We start from the raw sequence: 12082 nt of genomic DNA, 5'->3' as shown, positions 1-12082 counted from the left end.
TTCGCGAATAAAAAATGATGCCTTTAGAATTTTACGATGCCTTTTTGACTACTAATATTATTCATTTATACAGAAGCCACAAAATCTTGTCTTGGGTTGTTTACCTGTGGAACCTGTAACACACGGTGGGGGTGGTGGTGGTGATCTTACAATAACTTCCGTCATGGTCGAGTACACCCTCCTCGCCGAAAAAGTCGTCTGCCATTAAAAAGTACGTAAACAACATTTTAATGCTTCATATTTCTATGATTATCATAATTGCATTTTGATTGACAAATCTTATATAAAAATTAATGGTCCGAATTTCTTTTTTATCTAATATGACTTTAAAATAAAATTAATCTTTATAGGTTGATATCAAAAGAGGAACACATTATGAACTTTTCGTATATGGAAATTACCTGTCCCTTAGATATTAGTTTTTGATATTGCTAATGCTTTAATTGTATTGGAATGATGTAAATAAAACATTAGTTAGATTAATATTAAATTTGTACCCTTCTCCCTACAGCAAACGTAGAATGTTATGCTGCGATCCGCTTCAGGAATGTACACCTCTCGGTAGCACTGAACCCGACCTTTATGTTATAAAAGTACATTTCAGTTATGAATTTTTTAAACTTGTATTCATCTGAAAACCCTCTCAACTATTCTAAGAAAGAAAAAACAGTTTGCAGTCTATTTGCAAAACCTCACATTTTACGGAAATTTTACATCTCTTGAGGTTTCCAGGATATGTTACTCTTGCAATGAGTTTTGCTGCAATTAGTCTTCAGGATTCATGATATGGCTATATTAATGGTTGCCGTTTGCTATCTATATAAATTTTGAATGTAGTATTTTTATTCAGAGTATATTCATCTACAGGAAATCACTGTTGATTGTGATTTTATTTGCAACATTAACAAGAGCTTGGAGTTTGAGTGGTTAGCTATTGCTTTTTGAAGTCAACAAGATTTGTCTGTCTTTTGAGTTAAGACTCTGCAATCGGTGTATATTTCACTCGAAACCAGTATCATTTTGAACTTGTTTTGACGCAAGAAATAGATAGTTACGTCCTACTGAAAGTCCAAGGTCTTGTTAAAATGGTTCTAACTGATCCCAAGTATGGTCCCTGGCTCACCTGATACTATGACGTAAAGGTACTCCGTCTCCTCGCCCTGCTCTAACAGCGTTTTGTTTGGTGGGTACTCCTGACATATCAATTATCAAGACACAAAATGAATCTCTTTCCACTGATTTGAAAGTTTACATTTCGCCAATCAACAATTTGATTTAAAAGGGAATGCGTTCGAAAGAAAACAAACATGCTCTTAAATTGTTTGCATTAACACTAAATGGTCTAAAACAAATATCATATTGAAAGAAATTCGATTCCAAAAGCATTAGCCTTGTAAGTGATTTCAATGTTTTTACAAAATCAATGTGACACTGTCTAGTACGGAATGATGAAACTCTAATAATAAATTGGAATCTTACGTGTTTTTGGATCATTTGTAGAATTTTTGCTTGCACGTCATCGGCAAGTATTGAAAGAATGCTAGACCCTGATTTGAAATAACGTTGAATCTCATTTTTCAATATCGTTTCTTCCACTTCGATCAGTCTATGGAATCGGTCTCTGTCAATACGAATGAATTCACACTGCTCCTTCGTGTACACTGTCGCTGGAGGAGCAATGTCCTCATCCCGCCCCTCTGCACTAACAATCCCGAGGTATTCCGCAGTGCCATGGCTATAGATGATGTTCGGTTGGTAAACGTTCCGAGAGGACGACTGCCCCGCCCCGGACATGTCATACGTCACTTCCACCGCGCCGTGTACGACGTAATAACAAGACAGTGTGTCCTCCCAGGGCTTCTTCTTCACATATTGAAACGCATTATAGTTTTCTAAGGTCACGCATCGGGACAGAACGTTTTTGATGTAATCTTGTCCTTTATGAATCAACTTCAGTCCCTCAACAACTGAACGCAATGTCAACATCTCTGACTTCGTTAAAGACGGGTCCTGATCCGGGGAACATCTGGCGTTTTGCGCCATAATGCGCCTGGCCTCTTTGGTGATAATGACCGCTCCCTGTGTAACGAAGAGGCGCTTGTTGAAGACGGGAGGAAGATCCTTCTCCTCTTTCTCCTCCTCTCCGTCGTGTTCACGGTTCCGTTCCATGGTGTCGTAGAAGCTTTTGTTGTCTGTTGCATCTTTCACCACCTTTAACATCCTCCTGAAAGAACATGACATTGTGTATGACTACATGTAGTATTCTATTCAAACATTTAAAGGACCTGTAACTATGTATAAAATAAAATCAATCCAATGAGATGAAAGTAGCAGTTTTTAGTTGATTAACAAAATTCAGCTTCATTATGCTGATTTTGGGTCAACATTTTTACGGTGCAATGTTTTCCCGTTAATGAAGATGTTGTTGACATTGGAAGGGTTTTCATTACTGAATCAACAAACAGAGTAAACAACGGTTGCAGTAAAATATTCATTGTCACATAATATCGTTCAATATTACTTATTAAATATTCCTTTTTCATGCATAAATTGATCTATATTTTGATTAAGTATTTGTATGCGTTAGACCCAATTTTTTTCTCTGAAAAAAAAAAACTAATATGCATTTCATTCTTATTGATTAATATTGTAGTTTTTCTTCTCATATTTTTTTTTCCAGATTTACATTTAAGACCATGATTTTGAAACAAATTACCAAATTCAAACTTGATTTTCACTGATTAAAACTTAATTGCTCAGTCAGCATATATAAAACCCCACGGACACACACAAGAATTAATATGACAGAAACGATGAGAACACTTTTATATATGTGTGTAAATGTTATAGAACACGTGTAAAAAGATGGTGATTTACAGCGATCATAAATACTGTCCGTTTTCATTTAAATATCTTCCTCTGTATTGATATGCATGTTTATTGCAGTTGACTGTACGGCAGATAACGTATACCTTTGTATGCACACAACAAAGGCTTTATTTACGTGCTTTAATACAACAAGGATTGCCTTTTCTTTCCTTAGCTAAGCTCTCCCCCTATTGGTACCGTCCATCATGATTAAGAGTTATTGAACATTGATGAGACTATGTTAGATTTAATTGGAAACTGATATTGCTGAGCAGACCGCGTTCAAAGCTTTTTAATAAAGAAAGGAAAATTGTAAGTTTATCTGTGGAAACACAATGGACGGAGCGCCGTTCATTCATTTAAATGGCGGCCTCCTAATCCGTTTTCTATTTCGTTTTTGGGTTCATTATCTTGAAATTTGTTTTGCCAAACATCTTTCCGGTAAACTCTCCTCTTAATTAAAGAGCGTGATTTGCTGGAATTTCAATAACGAAGAGAATAATGATATATATCAGAAATATATTTGAATTGTGTAGGTCTTAATTAAAAAATTCTGAATTACAAATGAGGAAAAAAATTTGCCAGTTCACGTTTCAATATTCTTTCTGGCATATCAATGCTATGTATTTCTTGGTATCCTTCAAGAGCTACTCCGATTAGCATTCTAAATCAAATTGGCGAGCTTGAGTAAGCGGATGACTCTTAAAAACCAAAGTACTTTTAATAGAATTATGATAGGCTTTTGGAGTATTCCGGCTGAACAAAACACATCTTCGAGTGTTCGCCATTATCAGTCTCTAAGTTTGTTGAAACTGAGATTGTTTACATGGTCTTCGTATTGAAATCCTTTCGTTTGAGATGTATCGATTCGTTTGCTCAAACTCTCATTCCACCGTTATTATGCGACATCTTATACCATCGTTATATTTCTGCCAAAGACCTAAGTGATTAAGTAATTTCGACTCACTTAATCGTTTTTTAAAGACTGGTTTTTCTACCCCCATTCTTCGTTGCACATTCAAGAAAAAAAATATGTCAATGCATAATAGAAGTGCAAATATGGAAATCATAAAAGGATCTGATAATTAAATCTCAGTAGATAGAATTACAATTACAAGATTTAAAGACCCGTGCAGCTATCTTATACATACCGTGTAATTCGAGTGTATTTTAATGGTAAGTTTCATAATTAAACTTTGGTCTGGGGGTATATAGTGAAAATGATCTTATCTTGAAATTCCTAATGGCATTTTGTAATTTGGTAGGGCTCAGATTTTTTTTTTTCAAAGAGAGCACACATTGCATAATGGTGCCAGAAATGACACTCTATAAAACAATTAAATTTCTTTTCAAAAGAAACAAACGCACAGGTTTGTAAGCAATGATATATCTTAACTTGGGACCTTGGATCTAATTCCTTGTCTCGTCCTTCTTTGTAAAAGGGTATCAGAGCGTTAGAAATAGACATCAGGGAAAAATATTATCATCTTGTTTTCTTGTCCAAGGTGTTTCGTTTCGTTAAAATCTGGTTTAACAAAATCATTTACAACAATATCAATGATACACGAAGGCATTAATTCTGAATTCATTAGAAATATCGTTACTTTGCAAAACCTTGTCTGTTTATAAAGATGATGGACTCAATGTTGTGCACAAGCTTGGATTGCATATTGATGTACGTTATTTATGAAACAATAAATAATGAAATATGATAAATAAGACTTCAGGTACATGTATATCCATATAAATCCTTGGACCAAAAATAAAAAACCTGTTGGTTTTTTTGTTTTCTAAAGACACCTGCATAGGTGGTAACAGTGGCATTTTCCTTAATATTTTATTTGATCAAGGTGTATTGGAAGATAAATATCAAATCCAGGTGTCCCAAGGATTCAATTCTGTCATCTTAAGTGGTATTCTAAAGTCGAGACTCGGTGCATTCCCCAAAGAACATATACTTACTGCTACGTACTTAAAGAGTCATCCGCATGTATAAAGGTTATATACGGGTTATTGAAGAAATGACTCTATTGAGACATTATTATATTGAAATGGACTTGCATAAAGAATTTTCAAGACCATTCTTCAAACACTTAAGACCCTCGAGAGGGTTGAAGAGGGCCCCACGAGACAACGTGCAATGGGAAAATTCTGTGGTTATTTTATTTGATAAACTGTGTGTTTATAAGAAAAAAGTACTTGTGTATTGGACAATTCGGGACTTATCGTTTGTTCGTGTGTGCGAAATTTCATGTTTAATGAATGTGTGTTAGAACCACTATGGGGACACGAGTGTTTGAGGAATTCATATAGGAATTTTGCCCAAATACCAAAATGAATTTTTAAACAAATATAGATGTAAAATAAGTTTGTTTGAACAAAAAAAAAAAGTTTGAAGATTTTCTGCGTAGGTCTTCCCCTTACAATCTACTTCAGTCAAACTTTAAAAAATAGAAGAGTAAATTTTCAAATTTAAATTCTATTCCTTACTCCTTAAATTTCCTTACATATTTAAATTAGAAAATGATTTCTTCACGTAAACATCGTAAAAAGGTTTGGTTATGGCAGCTAACTAGTGTCTTCATGCATTATCAACAGATCGTATGTAATTATATTCAGGATGGATTTTTTTTTCATCTAAATAGCTAATTAATAATTCTCATTACCAACTGTCTTCCATCCTCGTCCGAATAACCCTTACAAAATACAGGTATGTACGTGTTGCGCAATGGTCAGTAGCATTTGCTGGACAACCTTGTCTGTTCATATAAATACTGTACATGCAAGAATGTAATCCCTCTTTCTGACAGTGGGTGTTTGACAATGTCGACTTTAAAATAAATCAGTTTTATAAGACTTCAATACAGCAGAAAATCAATTTTACCTTTTATATATAGTCGCTTAATTACAAAATAAAGATGAAAAGACGGACTTACTCAGAATCCTCCGCGATTTCCAAGTCCGACATATTGTTTCTGTCTTTAGATAATAAATATCACTATCATCACCCGTTACTAAGGTAACGATCCAAGATTTTCTAATACACAGTATCTGCTACTTTCCTTTGCATCCAGTTCATTAAGAAAATATTAAAATATCGCTTTGGCTATAAGAAACGTACGGTTTTCGTTTCATTTGCCCTGAATCAATGTTAAAAATCCGCCTGGCAATATCCTCTTTCAAATAAATACCGGACGAAAAACCATAAATTAATTAAATGACGGAGGTAATTGAAATATATTTCCCATTTTTGGTCACAAGGATTTGCCGATCAATTGGAAATCGGTCGTTATCGGATTTTTCAATACAATCAAAAATGTCTGCAAGATGCTACCCACCGATAAACTCTCCGATACCGTCAATACTTTTTTTCAAAATATTTAAGTCTACATTGAATATTTAGTAAATCGTCTAAAAACAGCATTTAGTTCCGCCACAAGTTGCACCTTGGTTTTTAAATGTATTTTTAAAAAATCGAGTGTATGTTTCCTGGGTAGGTATAAACGTACGCAATATAGTTTCGACATAAAATACATGCACTCACAAAATATGATCGTGCTCTCTCACGCTTTTTCAATAAAACTATCTATTAAAGTGTCTTTACAAATCATCGACTTGAATGGAATTAATCCCGTTAAGTTCTTTACTACAACTCAAATCCCTCCATGCACAGGGAAACGTCATTCCTTTCTTAGGAAAACAACAAATACCGGAGCCAATGTCGCTTTAGAGCATTCAACAATCGTCCACTTTTGAAGGATTCTATTAGAGAAATGAAAGTCATAACATCAACAATGTTCTCAATGAAAAGAGGGGAATTACGGCCCTATCCTTAGCACGCTAACGCTTTTAAAAGCTCAACCCCCAAAGACACTGAAGGGTGTATTGTTATTGTTTAAATACTGGACTATATATCTGATCGATATCGATATATCATGTCCACTTGATTGCTCGGTGATGACCTTTAATAGGGATGTATGGACATGCAATAGCAGTATCTAAGTACAAGTACTGTAGAGTTATTAATATCGCATTTTATCACCATCATCATGTTAATTTTTATATTCAGTACAAGGTTTTTCATACAATCGTGAACATACATGCTATTGCAAAAGACCAAATAGATATATAATTTGTGGTCATTTCTTTTAGGGGTGATGGGGTGGTGGTGATGTGTACGTTTATTTGATGCACGGTCTGAAATTGGCATCAAACAGGAGTACGCGTATACGTACACAAGTAAACAATCTCTTGACTGTTGTATTTTGGAAGAGAAACGTCACGTGGTATACGATACTGAGTTATTTACTTGTAGAGAAACTATTGCATACACATGCATTTGCTTATAAAGCTAGTCAATTATATAAAAAAATGTATACTAGTACATAACATAATTTGTTGACATTCGGTTCTTTTTATAGATATTTCATAGAACAGGTAAACAAAGGTCACCGAATAAGTTTTATCAATATAGGTATTTCGTAGAACTACACTAACAAAAGTCGCTGAATAAAACATTTCACCGAAATGAACCCGATGCCGTAGAACCAATTTGCAAATATGTATTAATACAAATCACAAACCAGAAAATACAGTCTATTTAATCCAAATCGTTATCAACCGCCTCATCTTTATTGAAATAGGAAATTAAAACTCATTTTTAGATCATTTGTGAAAGCGGCCGATGAAAAAAGCAGCCAGATATTGCTTTTTGATTGGGTGTAATAATACACCTCGTGAATGGAATTTGACTTAGAATGGCCATTTTATTAAGTCTGTCCATTATAGTGTATTTCAATTACGTTTTTGTTTGGTGAGAGAAAGGCGGTGCAATCATAGGGAAGAGTATTCAAACCTGTTCTTATTTATTTAATTTGATGACGAAAAAGCAGAGATACAACAAATGACACCTCGTCACCTATTCAAATATGATCCAATATTGAACAGACAATAATTCAATGTTTCCAAAACATATATAGCTATAGAAATATTTATATAACCTGTAGTCAAATGTATGATTTGCTGATTAAAATTGACTGGATAATTATGTGCCTTTTATTATATAGTGACCTCTTTTCGGGAAGTGTTATTTTTTTTTTTTAAAACACAAAAATCCCTCTTTTGTACAAAAGAGATTAAACTGAACCAATCGTTGCTGCAAAATGTTCCATATTTTGTCATGTTATTATATTACAATTCATTGTAGTAATTTTAAAATTTGGCAATGGTGCATACTCGCTGGCCAAAGCATTTCAGTCTTCTCTTGGGTGGACAGAAAACACTTGGCTAACGAAGACGCGCCACGGCGATGCAAATGATGTGAAGATTATCGTTCCGGGATGGAACTGTATCGACAATGCCTGTCACCGTAAGCATGCTGGTCCTAAAACGTGCTTCTATACGTCTAAACTAAAAACTACGTATTGTATCGTGCAAAGCGTTGGGCGTTATGAGCAAATTGTGAAGCGTCGTGCTGTTCGTAGAATCGTGCATTTTTTTCAGCATTGTGCAATCATCGTACCGTGCAACTGGCGGAAGAGCATTTTTCATGGTCTTTACACACGTACTGGTGTCTGTTCACATGATCTACTGTACTAACATATCGTTGCAAAACGACGATTGATTTTCCGTCAGCGTTTGGCAAAAGCGATTTGTAGCTTATAGAAAAATTACTTACCTGCATATAGGGGAATTTGACGTTTCATGACGTCAATATGATCTTCAAAATGCTTTTGTGACGCAAACAAGACGCAAGTGATTAATCCTCATGAGCCATTTCGCTCAAGTTATAACAACCAGTAACAATGCACATCGATATTTCGAAACATTCTTTCATCTTACTTAATTTCTAGATGTAAAACTGGTGAGCAAAATCCACATTTAAGGTACAATTAAATCTCAATATAAAGTGCATAAGATTATGATCAAAATAAATCATGTTTTAGGAAGAGATAAATGTCTTATACGCGCCTTTGACATCTAACCATTGTTATGCTTTATATTACATCAAAACCTCTTTTATTTATTACCCATCTTCAGGTGAATACCCAGTTAAAACTGTCTATTAGATGATATTGACAGAATTAAATGATGATTGATTGTTTGATTGCATTCAAGAATATTTCACTCATAACGTGACGTCAACAGGCTGAGAGGGATATTTTCTATAAAGCTCAGCGTGTACTGAGTATTGCAACACAGGACGGCGTCGTTTCTAAGTTCTTATTAAAAAATAACCTTGTTACGTTTGCTACAAGCGACAAAAAATGAAACACGCTAGCTATAGTAGCTGAAGGGCCAATATTTGCTATATATTGCTCATATTGTACACAGATTTATAGTGAATATGGGCTGCATTTTACAAGAACTTACGCCAAAGTCGTAAATATTTCCAGTTTCATAGAATGGTATTTAATTAACAAATTTTTTTTTAAAACCATTCATTTACAACTATTTTGATTAACATAATTATATTTTACAGCAATCAGAATAAACCATTGATCAGTTAGTGATTAATTAGCATTCATTAATTTGGTCACAAGTCATAAGTTTTTTTGTAAAACGCAGGCCTGGTTCGAATTCCCTAAATCGCACATGCACCGAGGATACTGCACTGAAGACGTTGGAAAGACAGTCAACTGATGAACATTCTGTCAACGTTGTTAAGGATGTTGTTTACTCAGGGTTTGAGTTCTCAAATCCGGATTGTTAAAAACTTTCATGAGTAAAATTTGTTTTAAATACAAATTTTAAATACAAAAAGTTATTATGAAATGAATTATTATTGACATAACAAAAGATATTTTTACTAAATTATGGAATTACGCTCTGGCAAAGTTTGACTTTTAGCCAAACAGAGGAAATTCGGACTTAATTTTTCAGATTTTTTCCCACTGAAATATTTTTGGTAGTACTATAATATTTAAAGTTAAGATTTTATTTGTTAGTCAACATAATTTTGCATATTTTCTGTTGGTTTTATCTTGCTTTTTCGTTTAGATAATCGTAAAGCACACACTACAAAAATATTGAAAAATGCTTAAAAATTATAAAAGACACCATATCTCAACATTTTGATCATTGATCTCATATAAATTTTATGCCAGCAGAGAAAGGTCAATATACTTTGTTTAATATCATAAATGTTTTAGCATTATCATCATTCAGTTTTTTGTTATATTGAATCAAAAATGGGTATTAATTTGAAAACTGATAGAGGAAATTCGGACTTGAATATCTATAAAAAGTGTGAATGAAAACTTAATGCTTTGTATCTATTTAATGTCACTACCATTCATAAACTGTATTTCATTTGTCTCAGAGTTAAGCAATTTGTGCTATTTTCACAATAAAGAAAATCTCAATCACAGTGTAAAATGTTTATCAATTTTTCTTAAATTTTCAAAAAATATTCAATGGCCATTAACTCAAAAAGTAGGTCATTGACCTACTTTTTTGAAAATGAAGAATAACACTACCATGTAAGGTCTATAACACACAATAGTTGGTTTTTCATTATCATCAGTGGAATTTTTTTTCATTCTGAGTAAACGTCATCCTTAAAAACATTTGCTATAGACTTTCTCTCATTAAGATCTTTGATCCAGGCCACAAATTGCAAAAGGGTTATTTGAATGGCTGTCAATTGGGTTTTCTTCCAAAAGAAAGGGGAAAAAATAATAAAATGAAACTGTGATTGAAATCAGTTTGAATGCGGATTTCCCCCCGAGACATGTAGGTTTATATTCTCATTAATGATAGAGTTGAACAATGTTCCCCTTGAAATTGGGAAATTTTTATACTTCATTGGTAAAATTAAATCGCCAATTTTGCAATCCCTGTTAAAAGGCTATAAAATTGATTTAAATTTTATGGGTTCTTTCTAAATCCCTTGATTAGCGCTACATTTGAAATTTAAATTTAATTTGTTATACAATGATTTAAATTGCACAAAAAATTGACATAAGGACAGTCGGGTTAAATATACAACTGGGTGTTTTTTGTGACAATATAACTGTTTCATCTAAAATTTGACTTCTCAAAAATGAGATATGTCATCTGAAAGTTTCTGAGGGCGAGAATTTGGAGACTGGAGTTTCAGTCAAGAAAACAACCTCTTGCTAAGTAGAAGTTCGCACAATTTAGAACTACATGTACACGCAAATAAAACTTACTGAATCAGTTCCCATGGTCTTGGTTCCCCGAAAACTCTATTACGTGATTGCAGCTTAGGGGGCGTCCGTCGGAATCCCGGGGGTGGGGTCAGAGATAGTCGTAACTTCATATCAGCTTCTACCTCACCCCCATCACCCAAGCCACAAAAATCAATGTATCTCCCCATGTGCGTCGATTTCGAAGGCCGTTTTCAGATTTTAGCTGTTACATGTACATATAGTGTTTCGAATTTTAGATGTCTTGTCGTGTCACTATAACAGTCCTGTTAACCAGATTATCTTGTTATGCAAGGACAATGCGGGACCAAAGATGTCGTAACATTTCATTTTCGTTATTCGTAGTATTTACATAGATTAATGTTAAATCTCTGGTTTGTCTATGGGTTGGTGTGTTAAGCTAATTTGTGACCATTGTCCAATTCAAAGCTTCAAGCACAACGAATTTAAATCTAACATGTTATTCAAAGCAGTGATTCCTTGTCCATGTAAACACAGTTATAACATTGGGTAATTTGTGGATTAGTATTATATATGTAGTTGGACTTACCTCTTTCGACTCATGGTTTTGATCCACTCCCGCATTTCTGCTTTGGCGTTGTTCAAACCAAGCAGACGACTTCTAGCCGATCCGCGCCGAAGTAACTCGCCTAACACTTCCTCTGGTTTTTTTGACATTGTTCTCACTAAATACTATCCAAACGCACACAAATAACTCTCCGAAAGAAAATTCTATCCAAAATTAACTTTATTAAAAGTGTCCTTCTATCCAGATTTAAGACATTATCGAATGTGTTACGAAAATAGTATTGAAGCATCTGTTCATTATTTATTGTCCACCTCACTGATATTATAGAGGCATACTGGAGAAATAGACTGAGTATTGGCACCTTAATTTATAACCCCCCTGCTTTGTAAACGGTTTTTAGTTTGCCTTTTGTAATTAAAGGATCCGGGTATGTTTACTCTCACCAAAGCTAGTTAAAACTTCAAAAAGTCAGGATACAGGTGAGGGATTACCTTTAATCGCCATGTTCGATTGT

General features: G+C 34.1%; 1 protein-coding gene across 5 annotated transcripts in view; it reads right to left on the bottom strand.

The window, feature by feature from the left end:
* LOC105326054 (uncharacterized) overlaps nt 1-12082 on the bottom strand; it is a 16923-nt gene extending 4841 nt beyond the window's left edge. For 2 of the 5 annotated variants that reach the window (XM_034480866.2, XM_034480865.2), the window contains exons 1-5: nt 11043-11277; nt 1480-2224; nt 1124-1193; nt 498-578; nt 105-198 (exon numbers count right to left, since the gene is read on the bottom strand). In XM_034480866.2, coding sequence (XP_034336757.1) covers nt 105-198; nt 498-578; nt 1124-1193; nt 1480-2224; nt 11043-11209 — 1157 coding nt within the window. In that variant the 5' untranslated portion in view covers nt 11210-11277. Of the gene's footprint in view, nt 1-104; nt 199-497; nt 579-1123; nt 1194-1479; nt 2225-5804; nt 6650-11042; nt 11278-11589 lie in introns of those variants that run through there. The other 3 variants (XM_034480867.2, XM_034480868.2, XM_034480869.2) reach the window with 3 other exon arrangements.

The sequence above is a fragment of the Magallana gigas genome, chromosome 3, assembly GCF_963853765.1.
Source record: "Magallana gigas chromosome 3, xbMagGiga1.1, whole genome shotgun sequence".
NCBI lineage: Eukaryota > Metazoa > Mollusca > Bivalvia > Ostreida > Ostreidae > Magallana > Magallana gigas.
This window is presented reverse-complemented; position numbering and strand designations above follow the sequence as displayed.